At 33.8% G+C, this 16,792-nt stretch overlaps 2 protein-coding genes and 1 non-coding gene across 3 annotated transcripts; 1 reads left to right on the top strand and 2 right to left on the bottom strand.

Moving 5' to 3' along the window:
- Positions 1-1,233: 1,233 nt before the first annotated feature.
- On the top strand, positions 1,234-5,177 carry LOC102600161 (oligopeptide transporter 6-like). Its single transcript, XM_006350564.1, has 6 exons — positions 1,234-1,722; positions 2,600-2,697; positions 2,986-3,555; positions 3,735-3,993; positions 4,087-4,269; positions 4,476-5,177. The coding sequence occupies exons 1-6, from the start codon at positions 1,234-1,236 to the stop codon at positions 5,091-5,093; spliced, it is 2,217 nt and encodes a 738-aa protein (XP_006350626.1). The 3' UTR covers positions 5,094-5,177.
- A 219-nt stretch (positions 5,178-5,396) lies between these two features.
- Positions 5,397-11,081, bottom strand: LOC102589784 (U-box domain-containing protein 43-like). Its single transcript, XM_006350441.2, has 5 exons — positions 10,878-11,081; positions 8,948-10,447; positions 8,401-8,704; positions 7,168-7,655; positions 5,397-6,643 (listed from the first exon to the last, which is right to left on the bottom strand). Exons 2-5 carry the CDS (start codon positions 10,178-10,180, stop codon positions 5,645-5,647), a joined length of 3,024 nt encoding a protein of 1,007 aa, XP_006350503.1. The 5' UTR covers positions 10,181-10,447; positions 10,878-11,081; the 3' UTR covers positions 5,397-5,644.
- Positions 11,082-16,276: 5,195 nt separating this feature from the next.
- MIR479 (microRNA MIR479) lies at positions 16,277-16,347 on the bottom strand. The gene has a single exon (NR_127268.1). It is a non-coding gene; the product is annotated as a microRNA MIR479 (primary transcript).
- Positions 16,348-16,792: the final 445 nt, after the last annotated feature.

Genomic DNA, 16,792 nt, shown 5'->3' with positions numbered 1-16,792 from the left:
TACGCTGGAGAACATAGTTTTTGGAACACTTGTTTGAAATAATCTTCAAATATTATTAAAAATTGTGAAATAAGATGTATGGACAAACGGATTTGTAGCAAGAAAACAGAACTTTTTGCGCTGTAATATGTTGGAAATAAAAGCAGAGTAAGTTAAACAACATGCTTGTGTGCCTTCCCTGATTCAAGCATTGGCTTAAATCAACAAGGTAATTTTACGGTAGAGTCTTGAGAGGGTGGTGTGTATATGGTTTTACTTACCCCAACTTTGTGAAGGTAGACAGATTTTTATTGATCCTCGGATCTAGTAAAGCATATCAAAAGAAAAAAATAATGAAAGACATGTAAAAAATAATGGTAAAAAGAAAAATAGCAAGTTCAAATTATACGATAACACTAATAATAAACTTGAAGAAGAAGATAGTAATGACTAGTGACTGAAACAATAGTACTCCTACTCCCTCTATCTAAGAAACACGGTCCTGGGACAACTTATTCCATTATGTATATGGGATAACTTATCCTATCACTATCGTATAAATGGTGGGATAAGTTATCCAAACATGGCAACCAAACAAGACACCAAATTTTTATCTCAGGACCACCTAAATGATTGGGGTAATTTTGCTAAATCACCCTATAAATATAAGTCATCTAATTATTTAAAAATGAATAATATATACTTATAAGAGCAAAATAAACAAATATTATTGGATATTTCAAAATAATATAGTGAACAAGTAAAGATAGACGGATGGACGCTCTATCAAGGTAATATCCCCCAAACTCCCAACTCCCACCCTTTTCGTATTCAAATATTTCACATTAATAAAAAAAAATTAATTGTTTGACAGTTGTATATAGAAGATCAATCTCACAATTGACAACGTAATATTCATCATTTCAATCAATTAATTCTTTACCTTAAATATCTCAAACAAATTCACACTTTAAATTACTAAAACAAATCTTCATAATCCTTTATATATAAAATACTTTATAGTTACCTACCTTAACCCAAACACTGCACCTTTCAAAGATAATGAATCATCATTTTTTCCTCTCTAAAAGTCCTATTTATAGCCAATTCTTATTTTCTTCTTAAATCAATTAATATTCCGTACTTAGCCATATTTTTTTTACCAAATACGTATGATAATTAGGTACAAGAACTTTTAATCTTATCCTTCATTCTATACAAACAATTTTTTTGGGTTTTTAGAACAAGGTTTCAATGGCAGAAATACAAGTTGATGAAATGAATTTATCGAAAGAGGAGACTAATAATGATGATGAAGAATGCCCAATTAAAGAAGTAGAAATGACAGTGCCAAAAACTGATGATCCAACAACACCTGTATTAACATTTAGAATGTGGTTCCTTGGGATCACTTCTTGTATTTTGTTATCTTTTGTGAATCAGTTTTTTTGGTATCGTACTCAACCGCTGACGATTTCATCGACAGCGGTTCAGATCGCAGTGGTGCCTATTGGGCACCTAATGGCGAAAATTATAACAAAGAGGGTGTTTTTCGAGGGCACGGGTTGGGCGTTTACGCTCAATCCGGGCCGATTTAATATTAAGGAGCACGTGTTGATTACGATTTTCGCTAATGCTGGCGCTGGAACTGTTTATGCTACGCATATATTGAGTGCTGTTAAGCTTTACTATAAGAGACCACTTGATTTTTTTCCAGCATTGCTTATCATGGCCACAACTCAGGTAACTTTTTCTAGTTATTATATTCTTGTTTTTTAATAAAAGAAAAAATATCTAGTTTTTTTTACATGCTTTTTTGTTATTTCATAGTATATTCAACTATTATATTTGATGGGTTTGATTAAATTTTTTATTATATGTGTGTTAAATTTATTTCCTCTGTATTAATTTGTTTGGTGCATTTGGAGTACAATGGTCAAATCCTAATATTGTGAGGAATAAATAATATAGAATCTTCAATTGTTTTGAAATAAAATCAATATAATTAGAAATTAAATAAAGGAATCTTAGTATAACTCACAACATAGTTATCAATTCAAAAAAATTATGATGAAATAAAATATCCTTTGACCATTCCAAAAAAATTGAAATGGAGTGGAGAGAGTAATTTGACTCAGTATAGTTTTACTCGAACATAATAGATATATACATGTGAAAAGTCACTGAAGTTTTTAAATAAAATTATCTAATTTTGGTGTGAATTTAGACGTAGAATCTTCTATTTATTTAAAATAAAACTTGCATGTATATAAATCACAATAATTATAAAATATTTAAAAGACACGTGAAAAGCTCATTCGACTCTTCAAATAGTAACTTTATCATTAAGTGAGACCGAAGGAATTAACAAATAAAAATTATGAATCCATAATCAAATAATGCAATATGTTCAACCTTTAAAAACTTTACTTGTTCAACCTTTGTAGTTATAAACCTGTCTGAAATATTTTATGAGTTGATATTTACTAGCTAAATTTGACACAAGTCACTAAAAAGCTACATTCTTTCATTTCCCCCTTTATATATTCTCTTCAGACACCACTTGTATGAATATACTGAATATGTTGTTGTTATTTATATATCTACAAACAAATGACAGATGTTAGGTTTTGGTTGGGCCGGTATTTTCCGGAAGCTTCTTGTTGAGCCAGCAGAAATGTGGTGGCCAGGCAGTTTGGTTCAGGTCTCCTTATTCAGGTATATATGCATTGGCTTATGTTACACCATGATAGTAGATTAGTTACTAGTTATATCAGGTTGTCTATAGATTTGATTTTAAATATGATACGAACTATCAGATTGCCTAAAAGATAATTACAAGTAACCATCACTAGAAGGTGGTACTAGCAACATGGAAAATTAAATAACTTACATGTTACAACGCGTTAAAATACACCCATTGTGTAAAATATTCACTTGTATGTAGTTTTTGTTGTGTAGATATTTTACACATGGGCTGGTACTTAGTATTGTATAATTGTGCAGGGCTCTGCACGAAAAGGAGAATAGAGCAAAAGGCGGTACAACACGGATACAGTTCTTCCTCATAGCCTTAGTTTTCAGCTTTGCATACTACGTTTTCCCTGGTTACCTTTTCCAGATGTTGACATCATTTTCTTGGCTGTGTTGGTTTGCTCCCAAATCCATCTTTGTTCAACAGTTGGGCTCTGGTATGCAGGGCCTTGGTATTGGTGCCATAGGATTCGATTGGACAACCATTTCATCGTACCTTGGAAGTCCTTTAGCTAGTCCATGGTTTGCCACTGCCAATATTGGAGTTGGTTTTGTACTTGTAATGTATTTCATGACTCCGCTCACTTATTGGTACAACGTTTACAAAGCCAAGACTTTCCCAATTTTCTCTTCTGACCTCTACACGGTAAATGGGACGGAATACAACACTGAGGGAGTCATTGATCCACACTTTCAGCTTGATTATGCTGCCTATAATCAATATGGTCAGTTGCATTTGAGTACCTTCTTTGCCATGACATATGGTCTTGGATTTGCTGCTCTTGGCGCTATTTTTGTGCACGTTTTTCTCTTCCACGGAAGGTATGCATCACCTGATAAATTGAATGCTAGACCCCTTAAGAAATCGTTGCACGACTAATGTATAACTTTTACATTATAATCTCTGCATTAGCAGACCATAAACGAAAGATCCCTTGATAATGTTTTCTTTTGAATGGAATTCTTTTTTGGCTCTGATTGAAAGAATATGTATTCTGCAGTGAAGTGTGGAATGGATTCAGAGAAGTATTCGACCAGCGAAAAAAATTAGATGTGCACACAAGGCTAATGAAAAAATACAAGCAGGTTCCAATGTGGTGGTTCCATATTGTTCTTGTTGTAAACATGGCCTTAATCTTCTTCATTTGTCAGCATTATCTCGAAACATTCCAATTAACTTGGTGGGGTGTATTGCTAGCTTTTGTTATAGCCTTTGGTTTCACTCTACCCATAGGAATAATTGTTGCTACTACGAACCAGGTAACTCAATCACCCAAAAACTGATCTCTCTTTTATGTTTGAATTAGTATGTCATGTTCGTGTCGTTTTGACTTTATTTCTATTTTGAATCAGCAACCTGGTCTTAATATCATCACAGAGTATGTTTGGGGGTATATGTACCCTGGATTCCCTGTGGCTAACATGCTGTTCAAGGTGTATGGGTACATTAGCATGGCCCAAGCTCTTAGTTTTGTCTATGATTTCAAGCTTGGTCACTACATGAAAATTCCTCCAAGGGCAATGTTTATGGCTCAGGTAATTAGGTTTTCTTGTACTAATGCTTGGTGTGGACAAGAAAGAATTGTTTTCTAGTTTGACCTACTCTAACACTTCACGCCCAGACCAAACTGGAGTGTGGACCGGGAGCCGGGGATGGATCTGGCTCTGATATGCCACGAGTCCATTCTCCAACCAGTGTGGGACTTTGACCTACTCTAACATAGACTTCTATTTTCTTTCAGATGCTGGGAACATTCATATCAGTAATCATATACACAATTACTGCATGGTGGCTCATGGGATCAGTGCCAAATCTCTGCGACGTCTCCGTGCTACCAGCCAACAGCCCGTGGAAATGTCCACAGGACCGTGTTTTCTACGATGCCTCTGTTATTTGGGGGCTCATTGGGCCAAAAAGAATATTTGGATCACTTGGTGTTTACTCCAATGTCAATTGGTTCTTTCTAGGAGGAGCCATTTCCCCTATACTAGTTTGGTTGGCACAAAAGATTTTCCCTAAGCAGAAATGGATTTCCCTCATACACATGCCAGTACTACTGGGCTCAACAGCCATGATGCCTCCAGCAAGCTCGGTGAACTACACGAGTTGGCTGATTGTAGCATTCCTTTCTGGTTATGTTGTCTACAGACGTTGGCCTCACTTGTGGGAACGTTACAACTATGTTTTATCTGGTGGTCTGGATGCTGGAACTGCTTTCATCGCGGTCTTGTTGTTCATCACCATACAATCGAAAGATATCAATATCGACTGGTGGGGAAATAATATAGATGGATGTCCGTTGGCTGCTTGTCCTACGGCTAAAGGGGTTCCTGCTAAAGGATGTCCAGCCATTCTGTAATTTCTTTTAGAAGTATATCTTGAAGTCATTAGTTTCCATACTAGTTCATGAACTCATCAGTCTTTTTCAACATCTTATACAATCTTTCTCTGAACTTGCACTTGCTAATTTAGGAGTTCATTAAGATTCCAAATATTTTCATGTTTTTACTATCAGTGGTAGCTTTTTGTTGACACATCAAACTTTCTTTATTCTTCTCTTGTTATTTCATCACATCACCCTATGGCCATTTAATTTGAGGAAATGATCTCTTATGACCGGAAAGCGAAGGGACTGAGTCAAAAGTTGAAAGAACCAAATAAATTGGTATATTGAAACAGTACATGACAATAACTTTGATCTTCAAATCTGCTTTTACACTATGAGGCCACATAGGCCTAGTGGCAACACTAAACTTTACATAGGTAAGACTAAGATTCATAATTGACAGATCCCATTCTATAATGTGCGTGTATTAAACAGTTCGAGATAATAATAAAAGGGAAAAAACAATGGCATAAATGTGCTATGCTTCAGTGTAGATGATCTACTCATCCTATGCTGAACGTCGGTTAGAAAAAGGAAGACTGTTGAGGAAGCACATTCAAGTGAGATAGAACTTTAGCAGCTAAAGATTTCATGTCACTTCTTCCTTTCTGAGTGATTTCCACAAGTGACATCTGGGCTGATGTCCCATACTTGAGCTTCAACTCTATCATTCGAAATAGCCTCTCCAAGGCCTTGAGAGCTTTTTCTTGTAAAATGATAGAGGATGAGCTCAACAATTTTATGATTGGAGCGATGGCATTGGCTTCTGCAAGTAATTTAGAACCATTCTGCAGCTGTTCACCTTCAATTATTGTCAAGATTGCATCTAAAGAAGCTTCAGCAGCTGCAGGATCTGGCTCATATAGCACTTCCGCGAGGGGTCTGAGAGCATTAGCCTCTAAAAGGCAGAACGAGGATTCCACACTGCAAAATCCTAGGTGAACGGGACAATTTTGTGTCGGTGAGGCGATACAGCAACTTAACATCCAATTTTTTCTAGCTGGCAGCTTGCTCAGCTTTTGTGAGCTTTCTGAAAACTGCTTTAAAGAAGTAGCTGCACTTTTTTTGGTTAAACAACTGCCTGATGCTAGAAGGGATACTAGAAGAGGAATAATACCGGTTTCAGCAACTTGTGTTTGTATTTCTGGATTTGTTGGAACAGTAAAACGGCAAAGGGCTCCAGCAGCATTCTCTACAATTTCATTTCTTAGTGAAGCATGGGCATTTCTACCACGCAGACGGTCTAAGATGACATCAAGTGCCCCAGCATCAAGAAGGTGCTGGGACATTGAAAAATCTTGAGGAAGATGAGAGATTATTCCCAATGCAGCAGCAATCTCTTCTTCATTATCTGAAGTTCTGATGATCCGTACCAAGTTCCCAATGCAGGTATTGTTTACATGCTCTAAGAGAATATCGTCATTACCATCTTTTGCCAATAAATAGAAGAGTTTCACCGCATCAGCCCGTACATCACGGTCATCAAGCTCACATAGGTAGACTAGGACCTTAATTGCGGAAATCTGACAATGAAACAATTAGTGAAATGACAGTTGAAGTCAGAAGTCAAATTGTGTTTATCTACTTGCACTTCAAGACCTGACAATAGTGTGAAATTTAGTTAATTGATTGTAAAGGAGGAACACTTGTCCAAGGACTGCCAATCACTCGCCTGGTGCCGATGAGATAAAAAGGAGAGCAGTCATGAAATCATTTCAGGTAATTAAACATAAAAAGGACACCTCCTATACCTACTAGCAAGTCGGTTAACAAAATCTTAGAGAAACTAAAGCATCAGAGTCAAAATGCTTCCAACAGCTTGATAATGTTTAAGCTTTTGGTAGTCCCTTATAATACAACCCAAAGCTTCAATGTCTCTTTCCTAAAGAGGGTCATCAGTTAACAGTTAAATAGCTATCTTTAGAGGGAATTGTGTTCTTCTAGAAGTTTATGTCTTAAGGGGTGGACTAGCTATAGTGTCACAAGTTACATTCAATTCTGCTAGATTGTGCAAACATATCTAAGATACTTTATCAGATCTACACACCTGTCTCAGTTTGGTCCGGATATCAGAACCAGCAGGAGATTGGCACATTGCTTGAAAGATACGAAGAATGCTTTGTTGAACATTAGATCCAGTCAACGATATAAGAGAAAAGAGTTTAAAGATGTCGTCATGAGACTCCAACAATGAAACCTGCACATCCTCTGATCCTTCGGAATTTTTTGATATAGCAAGTTGCATAATTGTTGCTGCCACATTTTCCCGTATTTCTGTTGTCAAGGTGTGACAAAATAGTAGTTCAAATAGCAGGTCACTGACACCTTCCTTTATCATCAACTGACCATTTTTTGGGACAGTTGAAAGGCTTTGGAGTGCCTTGACAGCAATGATTTTCATCTCTGTATTGCTATGAGACAGAAGTTCAAGAAGTGGCTTCAGTGCCCCTTTTTCTGTGAGGTGCAGCTTAATCTGGTCGCTCAACTGGATGTCTGACAAGGTTTTGGCCATGATAATAAGCTTACTTTCAGTTCCTGCACCAATGAGATAGACCTTTAGAAGTTGTGTTTACAGCTTCTGAAAGTAATTCCGAATTCAAACAACCAATGATCATCAGCATAAAATCTTCCTTTTCAGATTTACAAAACAAGAAGTTATCTATCACTATATGTAGACACCTGAAATCAGGATTTCATTCTTGAATCGTATGTCATGCTGTCCCACATAACTTATTGATCCATACCCTTTTTGATGTTTTGACTTTATAAAAGATATCAGAGTGCTAACGTTCTTCCATTAGTTCTTTATGTTGGCCTAATTTCCTTAATGGATAAGCTTTCTCATCCAGTCAAACTGTTAGGTACCTTGTGATTTCCATGAATTGCAGACACCTTAAGGTCTCCAGGAAAGTTCAGGAATGCATAAACCATGTTTATAAAATAATTTATTCTTTATATGTGAATTTCTAGCTAAAATAGTGCATAAATGCTCTAGTAGTGTTCAGGGTTTGCTGGATTGAGTTTAAAACATTTAAGTGGATCAAATATAAGACTAGCTATATCATCTAAGATGATAAATGTGTTCCATTTGCCACAGATAAGATATGCTTGTTTGTCATGATGACATTGATAAAGCTCCTGTTTAACCTTGCACCACATCCAAGAAAACATCCAAAAGCAAACAAAAGAAAATGACCATAGCCTAAGTTATGCAGTAACCTTTGGTCTAAAAAATAGCATTCTTTTCAGCTGTAAAGTTTGATAGTTGTTAAGAAAGTACCTGAACATAGATGTTGTAGTAAGGGTGCACCATAATTTAATCTTGCCATCTCAATAACATTCTGATCAAGGAATGAGAGACTCTCTAAAATTTCTCTTGCATACTTTGCAGCTACAGAGTCCTCACTATTCATGAAAGTAACAAGTAGAAGGATGCAACCCTGGACATTGCCAATCAAGTTCTGAACTATACTACTTCTGGATAGCTCCAAAAGCAGCTGCAAAGCCAATATGCTTTCTTCGGGTTTGCGTGCAAGAGATCGCACTACCAACCCAATAGCATTATCTACTGTACCTATTCTTTCCTGCAAGGACAACAAGATAAAAATATATTTAAATCATTTGGAATAGACCCAAAAGTTTCCTCTAATAAAAGTCTAAAACTTAGTAGAACATGTATCCATTTGATAACTATATTTATCTGTGGAAATTGTGTGAGATATAAGTGAAATTTGCACAAACGCCATGGTGCTACTGATGTATATGCATTATTGACTATAGAAGAAATTGTAAAAGATCAGAATAGTGAAATGTACACTAAAGAGTACCTTGCCTTCTTCACTATCCTTTGCGAGAGCGTAAAGTATCATTAAAGCATACTTTCTTATCTCAGTATTATTTGCACGTAGAAGATCTATAGTAACTGGAACGTAATTCTCCATCACGATCCATTCTCTCTGCAACTCACTCCTTACACACAACTCCAGCAACTTCTGTAAAGATTGAAGCACTTCTTCCTCATTGTTTGTTTGAATTTTCAGTTTTAGGGACGCAATGGTGATCATGATGTTTCTGTTTTTCCATTCTTCAATTGACTGACGCAGGGTTTTATTGGACCGAAGATCTGACTTTTTCAAGTGTTTTTTGGTCAAGGGACACAGCTTATTGCCATCTGCTAACCACTTCTCGATAGCTATCCTTTCAAATATCTGCCCAGAAGAAGTCTCCACCGGATCTTCCATGACATCTCCAGTAATTGGGCAGTAAAATGACTGCAAAGGTTCTAATGGTTGCCTACCCAAAGAGTTTCTTTTAGTCAAATAATTTGTCTGTTTTTCTTCTGCAGTTGTAAGCAAGTCAGCCTTGCCAAGCAAGAGAATAATCTCTTCCATCCGTAATGTCTCCGTCAGGTTCTTCCCTTGTTCGCTACTTGCAATTTCTGCCTTGAAATTTCCAAATTCTCTCTTCAGCACTGATTGCTCATTTGCTATTCCAACAGCTCTAGCAATACAAATGAGCAAATCATTTGCATAGGATCTATCAATATTCCTCTCTTGTATCCCTGATTCAATTTTCTCCGAAACTTCTTCCTCCTCTTTAGAGACTTCATACTCAGTATCCAGCATGTTCTTGCATAGATCTTTAAGCTGGTCAGTGATTTCAGGTAAAACATTCAGATGTTCCGAAGTTATTAGCAACAAAGTCCGACTAATATCCCTCGTACTACTCTCAAAATACTTGACGATTCTCCTACAATTTAGTAAGAGATAGATTTTGTTTCTATTTCTGCAGTCCAAAGCTAGTTGTTTGATCACTTCTATCTCCAACTTGAGATCCTCAAAAGCAGGACTTAAGTTATTAATTTCACTAGTTTCAGACTTAGATAACTCTTTTAGGACCAAAGCAATCTTCTCCAAGAATTTTGAAAATTTACTGAAGTTCTCCTTCTGCACAACAACAGAATTTGTAGCCTCTATTGTTTCAAATACAAGTCGAGTTATTTCAGTGACAACTTCTGAAGCTGGGACGAGAAAAACATCGTTGGATGGATCCTCTGGCATGATATCACTCTAAGGAAGGCAAAAGAAAAGGCCAAATCCCTTGATCCTCCTTTATGCTACCTCATTAGATAGCCAATCTTTAGCCCTTCCGGGGAACTATGTTGCTCAGATTCTTATAAAAGTCAGCAGGTGCGAGTTGGATTCTCCAAAAGTAGTGTATTTTGAGAGAATCTGACACGGGTACGGCATCAAAAGTGAAGACTCAGCACAACTTAGCCGAGGAACATGTAAAGATAGAATATCCGTGTTAAGGTCCCACAGGAATACCTGCATCAATTTCCATCAATGAAAAAATTTCAACTGTCTCATATAGTTGAATTTCAGTACTCAAATTTTGATTCTAATTCAGGCAGAAATTCGTTGAATTTATTTTTACTTATCAGTTTAATTTTCAAACCTATTCCCTCAAACTTCCTAAAATCATTTAACTTCTCAGAATTTCTTTGGTTTTCAAGATAATCGGGCAACCCGGTGCACAAAGCATTCTGCGGGTAAATTTCATTTTTGTTCCAATTGAACATTTTAAACAAATGATAAATGTTCCTACCAGATACTTTCAGTTCAAATTTCTAGAAAAGAGATTTTGCGTGTATTCTCAAGTGCCTATTACATAGTATACAGAACCCAATGAATATGAGTGCATAAAAGCAATGAAATTGAAGTTGCAAAGAAGCTACCATTAAGAACAGTAAGCTACCTCTTAAAGAGTCAATATATTTTATGTGCAGTTGATCCAGCAAATTCTCACCCCGGCCTTTAAGAATTTCCCAGTTGTTTCCCCTGAATTTTGATTCTGATTTTGCCACTAATCACAATTGTGAGATAGAATTAACAAGAGGCACTTTCTCTTAATTTGTCACTATGCAAAGTCAAGTAAACGTTATGGCAGAATAAGCACGGCAATGACCCATGATGTGAAAGGTCAAATTTAATGGAATGGTCCCTGCAGCGGGGCCTCCCGCCAACTGCATATGAAATTCGCATAATATATAAACATGATTTTTAACTTGGCTTTAATCGGTAATTATAACCTTAACTTTTGAACTTTCACCCTATATTGCAATTTTGTGTCATACCTGACGTAGGACATGTGTGTCTACTAATTCAATTTTATAAAAATTTAAGTGTCTACTTGTGTATATCTAAAATTAAAAGGCATAGTTATCAACTGAAGCTGAGTTAAAGGTCATGCTCGTATATAATGCTTATGAAATTCACCTCATGTCCGTCTTGCCAAGTTGTTTTTTTTCTTTTTTTTCCTTTTGGTGTCCGACAGTCCAGTCCACCTATTGAGTTTTGACTAAATTGAATTCATTCTTGGGCTTCTTACCTAAATGTACGGACAAAACATAAAAATTTAAAAACAATGGTAATTTATCAAAATTTTACTTGCTTAGGAGCTAATTACTTATATTTTATAACTACATGATTACACCAAATAAGTCGTTATGCAAAATGAGATTTTTCGTCGTTATCTAACTACGGATTTAAACTATACGATATGATAAACTTAAGTAACAATCAAAACAAATATTGTATTTAAACTAACAATACAATAAAATGGGTAACAACCATCCAAATAATGTGTTAGATACACTCTAGTTTTCAATATTACAAATCTTGTCATATTTTGGTGCGTCTACATATATACATGTATCTCGGGATATATAAAGTTAAAATTAGGTATAATTTGTTTTAGATAAGTGGACTCGCATGTGTCTGGGATACATAGACAAATTTCGCTCGCCTCAATTCAGCTCCCATCTCGCTCACTACTCTCCTATCTCGCTCGCGTATCTGGTATCTCAAATACATGTATTTGCGATACACAGACAAATCTTGTTCGCCTCTCTCCTGTTCTTGCTCATTTCTCTCCCTATTTCAGTATATCTAGTAGCAAAAAATATGTAACTAGCTAGGTGTATCTGACTTGAAATCTGTCATAAAATTATTAATTAGTGATATAAAATGTAATTATTTCAAACTATAGAAAATATTAATAAATATGATAGGCATATTTGTGTAATTGGGTAGTTTTTTTTTTTTTTAAAATCAAGAAAAGCTTGCATAATGTATCGATATTGTATAACCAAGTCTATATGATGTATAACTATGTATCAGAAGAGATGTACATACATTTATATATGCTATTTATACAATATTTATACATTACAAAAGTTCATCTTGTGGTCTCTCATGTGCCCAAATAAATAGGAATCACATGAATATGATTTTTTATGGTAAAAAATACCTAATCGGTTTGAAAAATATTCTAATCCCTAAAACATGTGGCTATATAAAGGATTTTGTTCCATAAGAATGGTGACTATTTTTTTATGAAAAATTCGCCCACATGAATTTTACATATTCCGGTGATGATTTTACTGTTAGGCTACAAAATTAGTAGTAATTCATTGAGATCGAAGGTTATTAATATCATTGATGAGTTTCTCTCACACTTCGCAATTAAATATGTCTACACGTTGTTTGGATGATTGTTACGTATTGTTTCATAATATATCGTATTGTATTGTATCATATTGTATTGTTTTAACGAATACAATGTTTGGATAGATTGTACATAAGGTCACATATCCATAAATTGAATGATAAACCTACAAGAAAAGTAGGTTATGGGTAGAGCTACTATGAAAAGATAAGGGAAAAGATGAAATATAATTATTAAATAATAAAGAAAGATAAAATGAGAAGAAAATATTAAGGTAACGATGCGATCACACCAAATCGGTCGTTACATAAAAAGGGTCGTTGTTATCTAACGATGAATTTAAAGTTTAAACGATACGATACAATAGAATTTAAGTAACAATCAAAAGAAACATTGTATTTAAACGAGCAATATAATAATAACCATCCAAACAAGGTGTTTATGTATATATTTCATGCAGCTTGCAAGTATGATCATATAACCATTTGCTTTGTTGTTTATGTTTGTATTCAAACAAAGATTACGATGGAAAATGTTAGTCAATGTCTCAACTTTGATGAACAGGCTATCTAGTTCAATGATTTTTGGCTGTAACAAATTGTATAATCAATTAGACAGAGTGCTAGCAAATTACTATTAAAAAGAAAAAAAGAAATACTACTATTATTAACCTTAAAAGGTTATTAATAAAATTAAATGAAATCATCAACAAAATAAAGTACTTTAAAAATAAAATAAAATAGGATGGCTATGAAGTTTGACGAATTCAAAGTGTTAGAGGAAAGAAAAAGAAATTAAGTCATTATCAGGAAAAGTGTATTAGTGTTTAGGAAAATGATGACCTTACTGCCTTTGTCTATAATATATAGTATGATATATATTTTTATTAGTATTATTACTATTTCTTTAACCAATGGAGAACATAGCAATGTACAGGGAAATAATAGACGAAGTTATCTCACTATATATATAATACTAGTTTATTTCATTATTGTAATATGAATAATGAAATAAATAATTTTAAAACTAACTATTACGTCAAATCAAACATAAAATAAAAATAATCTTATAGTATTTTATTTTACAATTATTATTCCTTATCTTTAGACCAAACTCCAATAATACTAATGTTTTGGTCAACATCAAGCATTTTGGAAATTATTTAATTGTACTATTCCTCTGCTTCTTGCGGTCAAAAAAAGTTGTTTCTTGTCACTATTCATTACATTAGATTATGTGAACGGCAAATCTCCGAATATTAAGGGAAAATTTGGAAATGATAGACTAAGGAACCGTTTGAACGTAATTTTTTTTTTTATTTTAATAAAAAAATAAAATGATAAGCTCCACAGAAGATGTATGATTTTTTTTTACACAATTAGTGAATTTTAAAAAGTATAATACTTAGTAATTAGTTATCATTTTTATCAATTGGTCAAATACTGCATTGGAGTATATCAATATATTTGCCTACAGTTAAATAACGTATATATATATATAACATGTAATTTTTCATAGCAAAATTACTATGATAACTTAAAAAATAGAATAACAATGTAACATGTTATATCTCGTAGCAAAATTAATAATTTAATATGTTATATCTTTCAATTAAATACAAGTTATATTTCTCATTTCTCTATTGTCTCTGTCCTTTATCTCTCCTCTTTGTTTTTTTAGAATAACAAAGCAATATTTAGAAGAAATATGAGTTAAAAAAATTTCATATTAATTTTAAGGCTCTTACTCTCCTTTAAAACAGTATAGAGAAACGCATATCTTGATACTACTTAATTGTTTTCTTTTTGTTGTTCAATTTGACACTCAAAAAAAATAATACAATCTGCTTATTAAGACTGAAAAAAATTATTTCTTATACGAATTGGCCAAATACAAACTATTTTTCTTCATAAATATTTTAAAAAGTTATTTTTTATTTTTTATTTTTAAAAAAATACTTCTCATGAAAAAAGATATTTTGATAACTTGACCAAATAACTAAAGTTTGAAACGCATATATGATATGATTACAATAATGTGTGAGCGCAACATATTAATAAAAAATACTTTACTTTCCTGCTATTTCCTATTTTCCTTGTCATGTAATGCAAGGTATCTTTCAGCCCTTTACATTCTAATAGCCAATAGATATATTCGAAATTCTCCTTATCAAATTTTCTAACTCGGTATTCGGTAAGGATATTGAAACCTGATTAAATTTGAATTCATGTAAAAACCCATTTTGATCTTACGAGGGAGATACTCTTAACAATACTTTTTCATTTTTACAGGCTCAATCAAACTCGAGACTTCTAGTTAAAAATAAACGAAGGGCCTCAACCATCCCACTATAATTCGTATATATACATCGGTACCTTTTGACATATGATTCGGTATCAAGGATTTTGTCATTTAGGTCTTTTTATATCGTGAATAATTGTCTTTACTCAGATATCATCAAGATAAGGAAGAAACTTCCTCTGCTACCTACACCTATTATTATTTTTATATATGCATAGGTTCAAACTATAATTAATACAAATTGAAATCATAATGACATAACAAGATCTGTATTTGATTTGAAGGTAGCCGAATAGGAAATAATACTCCTAAAACAAATATTCACAGAATTGAAGTGTTACCTAATTTTAAGGAGAGCATGAAAATAGTTACATGTTGAAAGTTAAAGAACCTTAATCAAAGTGAATTAAAAAAAAAGATTTAATTTAATGGATTCTAGCTTTAAGATTCTTGCTAAGAAGATCATTGCACATTTAAAATTATGATTTATGATGGTTGAAATTTTGCTTGTTTTGATTCGGTATTAAAATTGTTGGGTTGAATTGAACCTATTAATTAATCAAGGTTGCATCCTCATTTAAAATAGTGATTTTACCTGGATACATAGTGTTATGTTATGATAAAGAGGTGTTGATCGGCACCCCGAGTATATGTGGCTCCACCATTAATCATTATAGTCAATCACTACAATTAGTGATGATGGTTGTCAAAAAAAATCACTACAATTAGTGATGACTATCAACCACATCCATCTCGACAAATTATTATCACAAATGCTAACTACCACCATGACCATGACCACGACTACGATCTCTATCAATCATGACCATCACTACCTCAACCACTATCACCGATCACAACCGCCACAGCTGCAAACTTTTACCAATACCACTATCACTTTTTACTACCGTCAGATGCTCTCATCAATCATCTTTAACATCACAATCATTATTGTCAACTATTACCACCAATCATCTTCACCAACACAATCATCTATTGCACAACCACTATCAGAAAAAACTTGTGGAAAATTGGAAACAACACAACGTAACAAGTTTGCGAGTGAAACCCAAAACTTCAAATCCACTAATACTTATCAAATAAGACTCCTATGAAGGATTCAGTGTCTAGGAGCATCACCACTGACATTAATTCAAACGTCAGTACGACCATTTGCTGGATGATCTCTAGTAAACCTGTTAATAGTTAGAGCAATAGTACTAATTATACAAATTAAATAACTAACAAGAAAGAAAGAAATTTATATGACTTGTGTTTCCAATTAAGCGTAAAAAAATAAAAATAAAAAGTACAAGGATTGTACGTACGTATGAAGAAGAATACAAGAGTGATATTGGTTCGGCTCATCTCTAATCTGTTTCATGAATCAGAAATTAGTGAGCCGAACCAATATCACACCATGTCTACTTCTCCATCACTTAATTATTTATTTGTTGCTCTGGATATGGTCGTCGCTGCGATGCCTCTCTTTATATGCATGCAAAGGAATCTGACGCTACTGTAGAAGATATATATATATATATATATATTTATGGTTCACGGGTTCCTGCAAACAAATTAGTAATAAGCTGTTAAAACATACCAAAGGACATTTTTATTACTACTTCTTGCCAAAAAAAGGTGTTAAAAGATAAGAAGAAAGGATTAATTATACCATATATAGATCTACGTATAGCTAGCCAGGGAACAATATATATTATCTTGATCAAGATCTAGGAATCCACTAATCACTAATAATGTGTTTTTTTTATTTGATATTTGATACTCACGTTAAAATTTGATTATTTTAAATTCGTGTCGCGTATAATTCGAAAAAGCGCTATCTTTTTTTACCTAGGGCT

The sequence above is a fragment of the Solanum tuberosum genome, unplaced genomic scaffold, assembly GCF_000226075.1.
Source record: "Solanum tuberosum cultivar DM 1-3 516 R44 unplaced genomic scaffold, SolTub_3.0 scf00126, whole genome shotgun sequence".
Taxonomy (NCBI): Eukaryota; Viridiplantae; Streptophyta; class Magnoliopsida; order Solanales; family Solanaceae; genus Solanum; species Solanum tuberosum.
This window is presented reverse-complemented; position numbering and strand designations above follow the sequence as displayed.

Excerpts from the sequence above, each read along its gene's own strand:
- LOC102589784 (XM_006350441.2), bottom strand. The coding sequence starts at position 10,180 with ATGCCAGAGGATCCATCCAACGATGTTTTTCTCGTCCCAGCTTCAGAA. Across the intron at positions 8,705-8,947 it reads AGGATAGTGAAGAAGGCAAG|GAAAGAATAGGTACAGTAGA; the intron begins GTACTCTTTAGT and ends TTGTCCTTGCAG. Across the intron at positions 6,644-7,167 it reads TCCGGACCAAACTGAGACAG|ATTTCCGCAATTAAGGTCCT; the intron begins GTGTGTAGATCT and ends TTTCATTGTCAG.
- LOC102600161 (XM_006350564.1), top strand. The coding sequence starts at position 1,234 with ATGGCAGAAATACAAGTTGATGAAATGAATTTATCGAAAGAGGAGACT. Across the intron at positions 1,723-2,599 it reads TTATCATGGCCACAACTCAG|ATGTTAGGTTTTGGTTGGGC; the intron begins GTAACTTTTTCT and ends AACAAATGACAG. Across the intron at positions 3,556-3,734 it reads GTTTTTCTCTTCCACGGAAG|TGAAGTGTGGAATGGATTCA; the intron begins GTATGCATCACC and ends TGTATTCTGCAG.